This window comes from Accipiter gentilis, chromosome 6 (genome assembly GCF_929443795.1).
Source record: "Accipiter gentilis chromosome 6, bAccGen1.1, whole genome shotgun sequence".
Taxonomy (NCBI): Eukaryota; Metazoa; Chordata; class Aves; order Accipitriformes; family Accipitridae; genus Astur; species Astur gentilis.
The window spans coordinates 38,333,292-38,349,706 of record NC_064885.1 but is presented as its reverse complement, the minus strand read 5'-3'; the positions used below and the strand labels follow the sequence as shown (position 1 = coordinate 38,349,706).

General features: G+C 48.6%; 1 protein-coding gene across 1 annotated transcript; it reads right to left on the bottom strand.

Annotated features, from left to right (window-relative positions):
• Positions 1-10,717: 10,717 nt before the first annotated feature.
• GHSR (growth hormone secretagogue receptor) lies at positions 10,718-14,889 on the bottom strand. The gene is made up of 2 exons (XM_049802773.1): positions 14,111-14,889; positions 10,718-11,058 (listed from the first exon to the last, which is right to left on the bottom strand). Exons 1-2 carry the CDS (start codon positions 14,862-14,864, stop codon positions 10,754-10,756), a joined length of 1,059 nt encoding a protein of 352 aa, XP_049658730.1. The 5' UTR covers positions 14,865-14,889; the 3' UTR covers positions 10,718-10,753.
• Between the last annotated feature and the right edge of the window lie 1,526 nt (positions 14,890-16,415).

The following is a 16,415-nucleotide window of genomic DNA, read 5'->3' as shown; positions in this document are numbered from 1 at the left end:
ATTACATTGAGTGTCTGCAGAGACGATGGAGGATGGTTAAAGCCCACGGGAGTGAAGGAGGATTTTGAGCTCCGAATGTTGTCTTGTCATGTTGTAACCTGCAGGTTTGGTGCTGGGTCCCTTGCCCACACCCAAAACAGGCAGAGGTGGGGTAGTTAGCACTAAGTTTCCAATGGATTTTGTTTTACAAGGAAATACAGAGCAAGTTGTAACCACCCTTGGGGAATATTAAAATTACCAACATCTCTTGCCTGCTTGTACCTGGTGGCGGAAAGGTGTCTGCTTTGAAAAGTTTTGAAACGGAGCAGAGGCTCGTATTTTGAGGTATCTTTGTGGCCTTACAAACCACCTTTAGGGTGGTAGGGCGGTTGGATGTGGACCGCGGCACGTCGCACGGTTTGAGCCGTCTCCCGGTCTGCCCGCAGCAGAGCGTGGTCACCAGGTTGGCGGCTGCTGTTTCTATAGCAGCAGCGATTCTCTCTCTTTTCTCGGTAATCAAAGAGCCCGGTCAAAAACGGAACGGGTAGAATTTGTTTTGCTTTTGGCTTCAGTCACTGTTGCGAGTTCGGAGCACGGTCGGTTTGGTGGAGGAGAGTTGAGCCCCTTTTAAAGGCTGGGGGGGGTCTCTGTGCGAGAAACCGGCGCATCAAAGCAAGATGCGGCGCGATCTGAGCCACCCGCTGCCCCGGACAAGTAAGAAAGCAAAGAGGATCTGGAAGAAGCGTCAGGCCGTGCTGTTCACCTCCTGCAGACCTTTTCCTGCCAGACTCATTCAAGTCTTGGAATTTTAGGAGATGCTGAAATTCAGTGTATTATAAAGAGGGCTTGCTTGAAGGGAGCTAGGTCTTAACTCCAGCCTTTGTGCCGGGGGACCGAGGCTCTCCTGCCTGTCCCTGCTGTCTTGAAGCACAGCGGAGGTACTTGAAAATACCCCTGAAAATCAAAAAACTTTGGGAGCTCCAGCGAAGAGGCCTGCGGGGCGTGCTGGGTAAAACAGCGTCGCCCGAGCTACTCCTGCCCTGTGGGCCTGGGGGTCAGCGTGACCAGTGTCCCTCTCTAACGGGCGATTTCGATCACCGCTCTTTTCAACGGCCAAACTGTATTTTTGTCCTTTTGCTGAAGTTTAAGGTTGCAGGTGTTACACGTGGGAGTTAAACTGGTAGGAAGCGGTGGGATGAGTCCACAGCCCACCCACATCTCCACAGCGACCACCGGGAAGCTGCTGGAGCTGAACTGCTCGGCTCCTGCCAGACCCTCACCAAAACCTCTTCTCTTCTTCTGCTTGGGCGGGATGATACGAGTGGTACAAAAAGAGACCGGTTCATGTTTTTGAAGAAGTCTCTAGCTGCAATCTAATCTTTACCCCTTCATGCTAAGCCTAAATGGATCCTTCGAGATCTCAGCCGAGTTTGAGCAATTTGTAGACTAGGGAGATACGGTCATTTCCCCACCCCACCCCCCCCCCCCGCCGGCATCAGTGACACCTGCATGAACCAGGTGGTTTTGTTAGACCTGTCTGCACCCAAAGGTATTAGAGAAAAGTTAGAAAGGAATTATTATGGAAATGTGATGTATAAATTACATTTCCTATGCAAGTCTTTTTCTAGAATTATGGAATTATTGCAGAATTCATGATGTATTGTGATTTATTGAAATGGTGTAGAATTATGTTCTCTGTCCTTAATATTCGCCTGCCTTGGAGAGAAGATATAAATGTCATTCCTTATTCTTCTCAGAAATGAAAGCTACAGGTAGGTTTAGAGGGGAGGATATGGACATGTTGTTTCAATATTTTTATGGCTGAGCAGAAAAAAAACCAGCTGAGATCCCTTGAAAGGGCTATGTCATCAGTACTACATTTACTAAGTTGTAAATAATTGCATCTTGTTTCTGCTCTTGAAAATCGCTCTCTCACAATGCACAGATTGTTGGCTGGGCGAAATAAAAAAAAAAAAAGAGGTTTCACAAGATGCTTTCAAACACAGTGGATTAGCCTGCTATCTGCTGTTACTTAGGTGAATGTGCTGTTATTAGTTTGAGTAGTTATATTTATTGTACTAATTGCTGGCATAGATGGTATTGCATGCAATCAAAACTATTTTTAGGTCTGCTAGCATGGTTAATAAATAACTGCTTGGGTCAATGTGTTCAGTGGATGTCATTTCTTGGTAATTTTATTAGCTCATCCCTCTCGCTTTCTGTCATACGAAAGCTATTATTCTCTACAAATAAAATGGAGCAAACAGTGGGGATGCAGAAGCCTCGTGAGGATTAACATGCGAATAGAGTTGAGAAACTCACCCTAATCCAGTGCAAATATTGCATTTATTAATTTACGCCTTAAACGCCCTTTCTTTCCACAAAACGCTTGCGAACCGGTCGCAGCATCCTCTGTTCGGAGGGCTCTGCGGCACCGCGCACGTTGACGTCGCCGGGCGGGATGCTGCTCGCTGCCTGCCCAGCCGCCGCTGCAGCGCGTCGAGGTTTGACAGGCTGAGAAAAAGGGGGTCTGGGCGCTCGGCAGGGCCAAATATTCCCCGGGATGCTGCTGGATAGACTTTGTATTGGCGTTAAGTGTGGCTCTAAAATGGCGATTGCTCAGCATCGCAGTGCTTAAGCTGCTACTGCTCCTGTCTTTTGACCTTGGTGTTTTGAAATCAGAAGCATTGTAGCTGTACAAACCTCTGGTTTTTCTCTAAATAAGCCCTGCCTGGGCAGCGACGGTGCAAGCCCCTTCCTCCGGCTCGCGTCAGCCTGCCTCGCAGAAAGGGACGTTTCATTCAAGTCTCGCCACAGCCTACGGCGATGGCGCTTCTCTAGCTGCGTGGCAGGCTCCAACTTAGACCGTGATGGGGGAAATCGGGCGTAAGGCGCAGCAGAGACCGAGGAGATAGCAGGTAAGTACAATCTTACGGGTTTTGACACCAACAGCAAGAGTAGCCGGTCCGAGGTGACTTTGTCCGAAGCCGGGGCGGCCGGCTGCAGCGGCTCCGCGAGTGGCATCGGTTAGCCTTACAGGTTAGCTTTTTTGTGAGAAAGAAACCGCTGTTGTGTTCCGAGCGTATCTGAAATGAGTTTGTTTCTTGATATATCGGCGTTAGACCAGAGATGTTCAGGCAGCCACTTATCCGAGGGGTGAGCCCCACACCGGCACGTCTCCGCCGGAGCCGCCGCACCAACCCAAGGCACGAGGAGACCCTTGTGCTGGCCGCCCAGTTCCCTCTTCACAAACTGGGGATAGTCCAGCGTGTTCAAAACTACGCGTTCCATCAAAACTAGCTCAGAAGATTGCACCTTTTGCAGCCCCGCGCTGGTGCCCCTGGCACAGCACAGGGAATTTTACAAAAATCAATGGTATAGTCACCGCTTGATAAAAAAAATACCAAGGGGCTATCGACTGGGCAGAACAGGCACCCACGCGTGGTCGTGAATATTGGCTTAACTTTTGGTGAGAATTTTGTAGTATGAGGTTTTGCTGGTTTTTTGTAATATTGGCGTGTTAAAGCTATTTAAATCTCTCCACCTCGGAGCTCGTCGTGCGGCGGGCTCATTGCAGGATGTGGTGTTAGATTCCCTGCCTGCCCTAACGAAGGATGATTTGCAGCACCGGGTCGTTTGTGGAAGGAGGTTGTGCGGGTAAGAACATTGTGAATAAAGGCTTGGAAATCTCCACGCCTTTTTTTTCTTATGGACAGCACTGCAATCATGTGGAAAATCAGTCAGAACACGAGAAAAGGGGAGCAACGCTCTCCTCTTTTGATCCAGCAGCATTCAAAATGGGGGCAAATGCTGGTAGAGCATCTCCTGTGTCCTCAGAGCAGCCTCTGAAGTCGAGCAGGGGGTACTTTAATTCTGAGTGCGATTTCACTTCATGGGCTCGCACGCGTCACCAAACCTTCATTTCGCTCCCAGTGAGGGAAACGCAGCAAGCGTGGAGAGCAATAAAATGCCTTCGCTGCTAAGCGTTTTATCTCCAAGTGCAGCTCGAAGAGCAGCCTGTAGGCTTTCAGAAAGATGTATTTGGGCACGGAACAAGAGAGCGGTAGATTGGCAACCAGGCAGCGCTCACTTTGGATGCTGTTTTTTAGGAGTTGGTACCCTCCCAGTGAGGGGCAGCGCTGGGGTCCAGGCAGCGGTCTCACCACTGATGTCTGTTCGGAGCCGACCCCGTGTGTGAAGGACATAGAGGTGCTTGTCCGTGAATGCCCAAAACCACAGGGAAGACTGAAGAGACTGGGGATCGCTCACATCCCATCAGGCGGTTTGCTGGGATAACGCCCGACGCTTATAGTCCTCTGCCTACGTTGCGTTTACTCCTCAAGCCGCGTGAGAGTGTCTTGTAATGTGTTAGTGCTGGGATCCAGGTAACGCTGCAGCAGCAAAGCGTACCCCACAAGTCTGGAGGTATTTGCTGTCCAAAATTTTGCTGCAGAGCCACGCTTCTCTTGCTGAGCGAAACCAAGTCAATGTGTTTTCAGGACTCGGAGAAACGTGCAGTCGGTATCGCCAAAGTACGTGCTGCTTTTTTTGCTTTTTTTTTTTTTTTTTTTTTTTGGTGCAAGTAATAGGGTTAATGAGAGGCTCTGAATTTTGCTCTTATTTGAAAAGTCGTGGTATGCGCCAGTCCACAACTGAGATCAGGAAGGGCAGTAACACACAAGCGCTGGGCTTGGAGGGGAACAGAGACCTTTCTGCTGGGAAGAGCACTGAGAAAGCCTGTTAAATGCCCACCGGGTGTGTTAATTACATCCCATAATACTAACGTACTGTATTGTGTGCTGGAATGACAACTGTACTAAGGCTCAACAGCAAGCAGAAGTGCCTGCAGAAACCTCTAAACCTTCGTTAGTACAAGATGGATTCAGTTTGTTGTCTTCTTCATCCTCTTTCACTGTACTTGCATAATCGCAATTTAGAGGCAAAAGGCAAATCGTGAACTAACATTTGCTCCCCACCCTCCCTCCCCCCCCCCCCCCAACCAGCAGCAGCCAGGGCTTCTGGAAACTGCAACTGTGATTTCACGATCTGATAGAGCTGGCAAAGCTGGGCCCCATCACCTAACAAACTGCTTTGGGCAAAAGTTTGGCTGACGACATGGGACGTGAAGCCAAACCCCTGGAGGTTTTACCCGTCTCTCGCCAGAAATCATGCTTCTGAGCGAAAAGCCATTGGCAAGGGCACCTGTGCGAGGAAATTATTTTGCTGCTACGGAGTCCCCGGTCTTTGTGCGGAGCTGGGAAGGAGTGTGCTGTGATATATCAGGTAGGGATGCAGGGGCGGGAGGAGATGGCTGGAGGAGGGCAGAGGTGTGGGTACCACTGCCCTACGTGGATGATGGACGTGCCTAGAAGAACGAGAGATACTTCACGCTAATGCCCTCCAAGCTTCCAGCTCCTTGCGGGCACTGCTGCGTTACGGCTGGGCAGGGTGTACCTCCAGCTAAACGTGCCTGGCAGCAAATAGTGTAAAATAGTGTAAATCACGCCAGGTGTTCCCAAGACGTGCCAACACCTGCAACTGCATCTGCTGGATATACCTCCATCTGGATCATCTGGAGGGTTTTTCTGGAAGCTTCTGCACGTGTGCGGGCCCAGGAACGGGTGTAAGGGTTCACGTGCAGGTACAAATCCCGCTGCGGGGGTAGGTGTTGCCTCGGCCGCTGGCAGAAGTTCGCTGGTGGTTCCTGGCGGGAGGGATGCAGAAGCAGGGCTTTGGAAGCAGAGCCTGTGTTTCCCGGGTTCAGGCTCCCGTCGGCTGAGCTCTCCGGAGGCTGGAGCGTCAGGCAGAGGTTACTTATTTCCCATATAACGCTTATCTCGGGTTATTGTGCTGAGCACTCCGGCGGCACAGCAGAGAAACAGAAACGATGCTCAGAGCTGCCTGCACCAGCCCGCAGCCCGAGGAATAACTTAACCCCGAGGGAGGTGAACGGATCCGCGCCCCGTCGCTCTGAGACAGCGTGGTTTGAGCGAGGGGTTAAAACACCAAGCGCTTTAATGCCCTTTTCATAAAATTGGGCTAATGTTGTTCGTTAAAAGGTGCGAGGGTAAAATCTACTCAGCGTGCTTTCAGCCTGGGGGGGGGAGGAGGGTGGTTGAGGGCGCGTGGAAGTAACGACACGGGCATCGCTGGGATATGAGGAGTTAGGTAGATTATTTTTCTTTGTACCGAGTTTTGAATTTATTTCTCAAGACGGAATTCACTGCCTCAAGGCCACAGGGTTTTCGCAAATAATACAAGCTGTACGGAAGCCCATCGGGAAACATCGACAGAAGGGCTCAGAGGAACGGCCGACAGCCCCGTAAGGAACACGCTGATCGATGTGAGCAAGCGCGGGGGGGTCTCAGACAGCGGTGTGAGAGCAGCTGCCTTCAAACCGGCAAAAGGACCGTCGGCATCGGCGGCCGGTTCCCCAAACCTCGCCTCTGCCCACCAGCAGACGAGGAGCAGCACCCCGGCTCCAGCAGCTCCGTGATGGAGAGGAGCTTCTCCTGGGTATTTAGGTATCTAATGGCTCCTGCTTTAAATAGGGCTTATGCAAATGTCATCTGAAACAAACTTACGTAACTGCTGAATATCTTATCGCCTCATCATTTGACATGTAAGTACTATTTTTCCAGTGTATTTTATTTTTGGCAAGAAATACAATAGGATATGATTTTCTGCCTGTGCGCGCCTCCATCAAAGGTACTTTTCTAAAATGAATAAAGCTTTCTGGTAAAGTGCTTTTTGACCTATTTCATCACCAATTTAACGTGTTGCCAAGAAATAAAATGCAGCCGAATCGTTCCTGTTTATTTGTGAAGCTGTGATACAAAATGTAGAGTTAAAAAAACTTCCCAGCTGAAACCAGGACAGCCGTCTAATGAATGAACTTCCAGTTATTTCCTGTATGGGCTACTCACATACAGGTCAGTGAGATCACAGCAAAATTTTGACTCATAAAGCCCCTATACATTTTTTTTATTTATTTTTTTTTCAGTCAGAACTGACAAAGTCTGTCCCTAGAGGGAAGAGTTGCCAGAAATGCAGCCTATGGCTCAACAGCCTGAAAGAAATCTTCCTGGGGAGCTACCCTGCCTGCCACGCTTAATGAATAGCCCAGCGCTTGCAAAGGGCTTTTGCCTTCCCTGCACGTAAAATAAACCTCCAAAACCACGTCCGGACCCAAAATGGGGTGGGGGAGACACCCATGCTCTTTCAGATAGGGAAGGCTTTGGGGAGAAGAAGCCAGCAACACGAGGTGCTGCAGAAATGCCCTGGGAAACAGGAGAAATGCTTTGTTTCTGCTAGAAAGTACTTGCCAGGATGGTCATATGCTATGAAGACGGAGCAGCTGCAGCAGGTGAGATATAGAGAATTAAATCAGCGCCAGCACTTCTGTTGCCAGCACGGGTTGTTTGCCACTGCGCTCTGCCTGCAGCATCTGCTCTGCCTGCGTAAAACCTGGTAGAGACAAGGCAGGAGGAACCTTGCCCCGTGTTACTACTGAGACAAATTCCTTATACGTGTCCTGGAGTGACTTTGGTGAGCTGCTCTTAGGAAAAAATGCTATTGAAATCTCGATTGTGCTTTTTTTTCCAAGTTCTTGCTTACAACTTAGGCAATATCTCTTGAGGCAAGCAATGCCGGATTCATCCGTCGGTGCTGGTGGGGATGCACGTATCTTTCTGGGGGAATCTGACCGTAGTTGATTTTATGATGCGAAAGTGAAGGTTATCCAGGTGATTTTTTTTTTTATTTATTTATTTTTTTCCCCCATATAAAAGCAGTTCATTGTGCATTGGTACCTGTTTGAAGGAGAAGACACTATTCACCCTCTGGAGTCAACGCGTGCCGGTAAGTGTGACTCCACCAACTTTAGCATTGCTGTATAGAGAAGTTTTTGTACAGGGGGAAGCAAAACTAATGGATGGTATAGTGCCAGCTGCAGGAGTGACAGCTACAGCGTGCGTTAAATGCTTGAATGTTTCCTGCTGGATCTGAAATAATTTCCTGCTTGTTCAAGAGTCATAGGAAGGTGGCTACTCTGCTTTAATAGAAATGCCTATATTGTGCTGGATTTGGGCAAATGGTCACGGATTTGCAGAAGCAAGTCCATTTCTTAAGTGAGAAGGAAGGAAGAAGTCCCATCCTCCCTTTCCAACAAGCAGCCAGTCCCCTTTTTTCTGACTTTTGTGAGCCCAGGTTAAATGTTTTCAGTTCTATTCTATACAGAAAGTTGTGGCGATTTCACACCGTTGGTATAGTTAAAATTTACAGTCTCTCCTGATGAAGCGCTAGCTTAAATGAAGTTATTGGTTTATAGTTTATATGCAGAGATTAAGTGTGTCTACACAGGGCCTTAATGTTACAGTTATCCTGGTTAAAAAAAAAAAAAAAAAAAAAGGCAAAAAACCCCAAACAAAAATGAACACCAACAAAACCCCCGTAGCCTAATCAAGTTAGTTGTACAGGTTCGGGGAAAGAAACAAATTAAAACCCAACGACGCAGCTTCTCCGCTAGGTAAAAGCCTCAGCGGGACCATTCTGCCCAGGCAGAATTGCTTCCCATAACCGAGACACAGGTTTTTACTTGCAGGGAACGGAGCAAGCCGGTGAGGTCTGGCGTGCCGTGGTGACACCGGTACCCGTTTCGTACCCCATCCCGATGCCTGTCCTGCGGCACCCGGGTCCCTGCCCGGCTCCCGCGGCTGAGAAAACCTGAGAGCCGCTCGCTTTTCCAGCCTGCGTGCGATCGTACCAGATCCTCCACCGCCGCTGACCCGGTAGGGTTACAAAGGCTCTCATCGCTTTATTTATTTCTTTTTCTGTTCACATTTAATACCACAGACACAGCCGAGATTTGAAACACGGAACGTGACGCTAGGTGTGCGATCGGTTCATTTACACAGACGTGTTATCAGTGAGCTCGCGTCCTTACAATCTTTTCGAGATTCCCAAGTTTCTTGTTTCCCTGAGTTGCGTGACGTCTGCCAACAGATCTGTTCGTCAGTCAATGAGCGAAAGACCAAAACGGATGACGAGGCGGACGAGGTTAGAGACGGAATGGGAGATGACGATCCTATAGCGCTACCGCTCGTTTGCCCCTTAATTTATAGGTTCGCGTGTAGCAAACGAGCGCTGGCGGGGGGAGCGAGACGGGCTCGGGTGCCACGAGGAGCAGCGCTCGGCTGCCTGGCCCTAGCAAAGCCCGGGATGACGTAAAAGACACGGTATATACAGAAGAGGCCAACTTCTCTTTTGAGTTATGCCCGGGCAGCACCGTCAGCTGAAGGTGGAACAGGCGGAAAATGGCCCATCAGCGTTAATAGGGGTTTGAGGGCGGTAGGACTTTTGCGAACAGACAGTTCCTTATGGAGAATCACTTGTGGAGCAGCTGGTAATAAATAGTAGAACAAAATAAATAGAAAGCTGCTATTGCACATGCATGCTCCGAAGCTCTATTAGCTGGGCCGCAAAATCTACGTGTTGGTGTGACAGTAGGTGCAATGTAAGACATACTCGAGTAAAGGATGGGAAGCTTTCTGGCTTGCCTTTTAACGGCATGCTTGAGTTATAAAAATCAATTGAATTTAAGATTTTTATGGATCAAGTATGAGAATGTGTCTGCCTGTGTCTTGTAATACAGATTTTTCTATTACTTTGTCAGGTCACGTTGGTTAAAAAACGTTCTCAGCTGAATAGTGCGGCAAACTAGTACAACCGCACGCTGGGTTTTATGGGGCGACGTGGTACTGGTAACCAGCTGATGTGCTTTAAACAGAAACAAGCAGTGCTTTACAGGCAGGAGACCCATCCTCGGCAAATCCGGGGCGTACGGTGGTGCGCAGCATGGGGACAGGTAGCCACGGACTCGTTACAAATATCAAAACAACAAAAAGCTTCCAAGTTCAAACACATCAAGTCATTCACAGTCAAGCTGAACAGAACAAGTACAGATGATGTGGCTAGTAAAAAATAAATATGACTTTGGTGGGAGATTGCATTCCATGTTTTTATAGCATCACCGCAGTCCTGAAGTCAGCACTGGCCTCGTCCCACTGATGTATCTTTAAAAAAATACTTCAGTACAGTCATGTTCGAAGCCACTTCTGTGAAGGTTTTTTTTTTCGTTTCCTTTCTACTCGGACATGACAGGAAGGTAGTTTATTTTTAGCATGTTTAAAAATTATCCGTTTGCTTTCTCCTTTTCTTTTTTAAGAAATCACTTTTCGTCATTCAGAGAAAAATGTTAGCTTATTTAAAAATCAGGATATGAAAAGTGTATCAAATTCTATGTTCACTACTCCGAAAAGGCAGTTCGATTTTTCTTTCTCTAGGGCCTGGTTATATGCTAACAAAACTTTTAGCAACACTGAAGTCAACACTGGAAAAATTCGGCTCGAATTAGCTGCTACTGAAGTCACACGAACTCTCAAATGAACTGGGCTACGTTTGCCTGTTAAGATGGTAAAGCCTAGCTCTCCTGCTAAAGTCGTGCTAAAAAATCACAGGGGCAAAAGCAGCAGAGAAATAATACTTGAGCGTTGCCAAATTCTGTGACCGTGTCTCTCCTCCTACAGTCTCAAAGTTTAGTTGTTTTTTTTTTTCTTTTGAAATCTTTAACTGCCTACTTGACATCTTTCAGCAAATCCAGATGATGACAAAAGTACAGCTTTAACGTTTCGATTTGTGTTTCTTGCCCTCTCTCTCTCATTATGGCTTTCTGGGAATTCCAGGGAAGTGATGCTCTGGCGCTGGAAATTGCGCGTCATGTAGTAACGCTGGGTTCTGTCCAAACGCGCAAACTTTCTTGCTTTGTGCTGGAGAGTCTTTTCTTTGGAAGGGGTTTGAGTCCAAAGAGCTGGCAAGCAGCGACTCGGTACTTCTTGGACATGATGTTGTAGAGGATGGGGTTGATGGCCGCGCTAAGGTAGAAGAGCACAAAGGACACCAGGTTGCAGTACTGGCTGATCACTGCTATCTCCAAGGATCCAGCTTCAAAGGATTTGGAAAATAAATATCGTCCTACGTGAAAAGGCAACCAGCAGAGTATGAAAGCAAATACCACCACAACTACAATAAAAACAGCAGAAGAAATTGCGTTAAGTATGAGTATTAAAATATGGGTGATTAAAATTCTATTTCTTTAACAAGTTAATCACAAAGTGTGAAAATGCCTCCCGTAAGTTTTCAGGTTTGTGTCCCTCCACACGTTCTCTGAGAGTATAAATTAGCAAGACTTAATACGCATTGATCGTATCTAAACAGGCTGCCTGTGTATTGCACAACTAATCCGATGCAGCGTACTTCTGACCTATAAAACTTATGTTTTCATAAATAGAGAATTAAAGAATCAAAATGGTGACAAAACCAGTATAGCAATCTATCATCTGCAGCGTTTAATAATAGGAAATTAATACATAACGTGGTAGGCTCAGCACTGTGGTTTATAACGAAGACTGTAATCACTGGGAAGCAAAATTATTTAAGACAAAGCAGAATTATTTAAGGCAAAGGAAAATTATTTACGGCAAAGACCCCAAAATGAAACAAACCACCAGCGTGTGGACTTGCAGAGCACATGTGCCAAGGTAAGAACAGAAGAGTGGTGCACCCCTCCAGGTGGTCCATTTTTGGGAGCGCGAGTCACTCCAAGTGGAGTAAAACTAAATACAGACTATATAACTGCATAATTACAGTTACGTAGTTTATCTGTAATATCACACTATCGCTGTGGTTGCATTTATATGTAAATGTAATATATGCAGAGCAATAGGAATGTGTGTATCTCTGAAGATTTCCATCCTAGAGAAAGGGAAACTTCTTCTGTTCATTTCCTGTGTGCTGTTGACCTTTATGATTTTTCATATTGCTTTGAGTGTATCTATTAATATACCGGAGTGAGAAAACCCAGAAAACTCGAGGGAGGTTTTTCGACATTCTTAAGCATTTTTTACCAGTTAACCTGTTCTCTTGTGTTAGCAATCCTGCTTGCTCGTGTTGAGTCACAGGAGATCTAAAATTCAAAGAGCTAAGAGGGATTGATTGTCAGACTGAGAACAGGCATTCTCGAGTTTAAACGGAGACTTATACAAGACTTATGGTGGACTCTAAAGCACAGAGCTGAAATTCAGAGTATCTGTTTTCCAGCTCTGCATCTTCTTGAGCCATTCCATTTTTTCCGCAGTATCTTCACCTATAAAATTCAGATAATGTTTCCCTAGCTCTGCAGTGTGCTCTGGAGTTTAATCCACGTGCTGAATATTATCATAATGGTCATTACAAACAGCATTTTAAGCACAGTCAGTATTCTCACATGTGGGCATGCATATCCCTAGTCAGGCTTTCGACAGTTGGATCATGACGCACGCAGAATCACATTGATTTCAACAGGAATGGGGTATGATAGCTCCTTCACGAGTCAGGCTATACAGTTAGATGTTTAATTACGGACCTAGAAGCATAACCTTTCGCTACGATTTAAAACAAGTGTCGACGCTAATCCCGTTTACTTGATGTTCCATGACTTGCTGAAGTCTTACAAAGTGCCTTCTAAATTTTAAGCAGAACATTGAAACCACTGAGAGCAGACTGCATTGAGCATCTGCTGGTACTGAGCCCTTGCTAACTACTTGGTTTCCATCTTTCCATCAGATATCAGGCTGTTATCATTTAAAGAATATTGGCTCTCTGTCAAAGGATAGTCTTGCTACTGTCTTGCTGTTCTCAGGCCTCGTAAAAGAAAAAAAAAAAAGGTGTCTGAAATATCGTAATGTTTGTGGCAATACATCAGGGCAGAAATAAACAGTTATTTCAAAATGATGTACAGTTAAGTATCCAGAAATATAAACACGGTAGTAATATATGGCAGCAATTTACTTATTGTAAGTAGAGATTCATAATCCTGAAACTCTCGAAGTGTAAATGAAGAATTACTTCCAAGGTCACGCTTACCAGACTGAAGTAATTCTATTGACGATAAAACGTAGCTGAAAGGGCACAAAGAACCCCGCGGTTTTTATTATTCTTCCTGCCTTTGCATAGTAATAAAGTAGGACATGAACAAAAAATCAGTTAGGCTCCCATGTTAATAATTAGGGTACCTAGGACACACTGCCACCTCTTTGTCGAGCTCGTTAGCCCGTCCCTTCAACCTAGCCGAAACGAGCACGGCAGAGCTGCCGCCCGTGAAACCTTCACGCAAAGCATCTCGTCCCCCCCTGAAATCCACGGGGTGACTTGCACTGCGGAGGACTTTTTTCCTTGACTAAAAGTATGCAGCAGCAGGATTCTGCAGTTTTCAGACACTAAACTGCAGAACGACTCTTTGGGTTTGTGTATCAAACTCCCACCACGTGCACTGACTTAGTATGCTAAAATATGTGTTTCTGTGTGCCAACAATAGCTGTTGTTAAACGATTCAGCGATGTAAATATACAGAGTTAGGAATGACAGCATCTGTCATCTTGATCCTGTTCTCTTAAAGTCAGTGAGAATTTAGAGGATCGCAGACCTCAAAGGAGACACGATGCTCCCTGTTCAGCACATCCTGGTGTTTTGCTAATATAAAAATGCAGATTAATTTTCATGAGCTTACACGGCCATGCTAGTAAATCACCCCTTTTGCTAAATGCTTTTTTTTTTTTTTTTTTCCCCCCTAAATTACCTTGATGCTCTTTTCGTATGAAGCTGAGTGCACATCATATGCTGCTTGCTTAGTCTGCAGCTCAATTTTGTGGTTTGAGAGGAGTTCAGTTTTGTTTAAAACTCAAATAAACTATCCTTCTGTAAATACGACCGGTACCCACAACCGAAGAGCAAAAAACGTTCAAAAATCTCCAGGGCGCTAGCTAATTGTAACCATAGTTTTCGTCCTTGTCGGTGATTGTTATTAACGCTTGTTTACCTGTTCGAGAGTCTAGAAATAGAAATAAACCCGAGGAAGGAGGGGAGTTATTCTACGAATACCTGGTGGTTGTAGCCCTTCGTACGAATCGTTTTCGGTGAATGCTTCCCCTCGGAAGCAACTCTAGTGAACTACCCGAGCTCTTTCGGTCTTTCTCACACACGCACCCCCACAAGCGCACCCATCCTTTGGAAAAAAACCGAGCGAGAAGAGCCGTACCTAACATTTTGACGGTTTGCTTGTTGTTCTTATCCCTGATGAGAGCGTTCGGACCGATGTTCTTCCTCTTTCTCCTCCAGAGCTTCCTCCCGATGAGGCTGTACAGCACGGTCAGGCAAAACACGGGCAGGAAGAAGAAGATGCTGGAGGTCCAGACCATGATGGTGAGGAGCCCCGAGCGGACGGCGTACTCGGTGGCTCGGCACTCGTTGGTGCTCAGGGGGTTCGTGCCGTTCTCGTGCTCGACCCCCACCAAGACGAAGATGGGTCCGGCGCTGATGAAGGAGACGGCCCAGAGGAAGAGGATGACCAGCTTGACCTTCCCCTTGGTGATGATGACTTTAGCTCGGAGGGGGAAGCAGATGGCGACGTACCGCTCCACGCTGAGGGCGGTGATGTTGAGGATGGTGGAGTAGGTGCAGCTCTCGCTGACGAACTGGAAGAGCTTGCAGAGGAGGTCCCCGAAGTTCCAGGGCCGGTACTGCCAGAGGCGAAAGAGGTCCAGGGGCATGCAGAGGAAGATGAGCAGGTCGGAGAAGGCCATGCTGGACAGGTAGAAGTTGGTGGTGGTCCTCATGTCCCGAAACCTCGACACCACCACCACGGTCAGGAGGTTGCCGACGATCCCCACCACGAAGAGGACGACGCAGGCGACGGTGATGCCGGTGAGCACGGCCGCGGGGAAAAGCCGCAGCGGCCCCTCCGGCCCCGTCCCGTTCTCCGCTCCGCGCCCACCCGCGTTCCCCTCCCGCATCCTTCCCCGCCCGCGGGCTGCGCATCCCCTCCTCCGCGCCCCTCCGCGCCCCTCCGCGCCCCTCCGCGCCCCTCCGCCGCGCTGCTCGGCCAGGTGCGGGAGGCGGGGAGGGCTCGGCGGCCCCGCTCCGCCTCTCTCTGCCGGCTGTGTGCGGGGGGGGTGTGTGTGTGTGTGTCCCCCCTTCCACCTCCCCTTTACCGACCGCCCCCCCGTGGCCCCGGGGAGGGCTGGCGCTCGCCCGCGCGTCAGAGGAGACGTGGGCGCGCTGGTTCCGCGGGCGCGCAAGAACGAAGGCGGCGGCAGCGCCTCGAAAACCTTCGGCGGCGGCGGCTGCGGGGAAAAAAAAAAAAAAAAAAAAAAGTCGTAGAGGCGAGAAGGTTTTAAACTTTTCCCTGCCGGCTCTCGGTGCGGGATGGGGGATGGGGGTGGGTTTTTTTGGGGTTTTTTTTTTGGGGGGGGGGGGGGGGGGGGGAGGTTTGGGGGTGCGCTGGGTAGGTGCGGTCCCCGGTTGTGGGTGGCAGGGGTGGTTGTGCTCTTAAGTCCCTTTTGCGGGGTGCCGGGGGGTGTTTTCCCCTCTGCCTGTGGAAGCGGGGGTGGCTGGGGGTGCGCGGTCCCCGGGCGGGGGGGTGGGGGACAGTCCCGGGGATGCGGAGCTCCAGGGCGGGCTGCGATTCCTCTCTCCTCTGCCCTTGGAGGTTGGCGGGCTCCGGTTGAGCGAAGCCGCAGTCGTCACCACCTTCCGTGCGGTTTCCCTACAATTAAATTTTAGTTCAGCACGTTTCTGCCGCCCGCCGCTCTGCCCTTGGCGCACCCCTACGTTCCAACCGTGGGTTTCCCCAGCTGCGGACTCCTACCTGCTGCCAGAGGAGAACGGGGTACCCCCGAAGAAATAAGATGGAAGCAGCTCAAGGTGAGATCGGGGAAGGCGAAGTGAGCCCCAGCGCACCTGTAGAAGGTACCTCTCTCCTCCTCTCCCACAAAGCAAGTCGAAAGTCCCCGCAAAGCGTCGGAGCGCGCGTGCTACGGCACAATCTTTTCTCATTCCTGGTTTTCTACCCAGAGGGGCTGCACCCCTTCCCTTGTAGCCCATCTCTCGGGTGGCAACCGGTGCTCTGAAATCCACGTTGGCATCTAGCTCGATTCAGCCGAGAAACAATTTGGGGCTGGTTTTCCAGGGTGCGCTCACGTACGTGCGTACGCCGTCGGGAGCTTTGCTATTTCGTGGCTGCAGAGCTTTATTTGAGGACGGAGCACGAGCGCGGTGTGATGCACCTCTGTGTTACTCTGCCCGTGCCTCTGAATCTGCTTGTTTTCTGTAATTTACTTTAATAATGCAAGCATCAGCCTTAGTGCCGAGTCCGTACCCTATTCGGATGATACATTTTTGCGGTTTCATTGGAAGCAGTATTCATCGTTGCCGCTCTTGAACCGTGAGGCAGTTTTGTAGCAAGTTACTCAACAGTTGCTAAATTTTACGGGGGATGGCTATACATTAATTGCAGTTGAAGAGAAGGAAGACCCTAACGTGCTTCTCACTTTGTTTATCCAGCT

Excerpts from the sequence above, each read along its gene's own strand:
- GHSR (XM_049802773.1), bottom strand. The coding sequence starts at position 14,864 with ATGCGGGAGGGGAACGCGGGTGGGCGCGGAGCGGAGAACGGGACGGGG. Across the intron at positions 11,059-14,110 it reads GCAAACCGTCAAAATGTTAG|TTGTGGTGGTATTTGCTTTC; the intron begins GTACGGCTCTTC and ends TTTTTATTGTAG.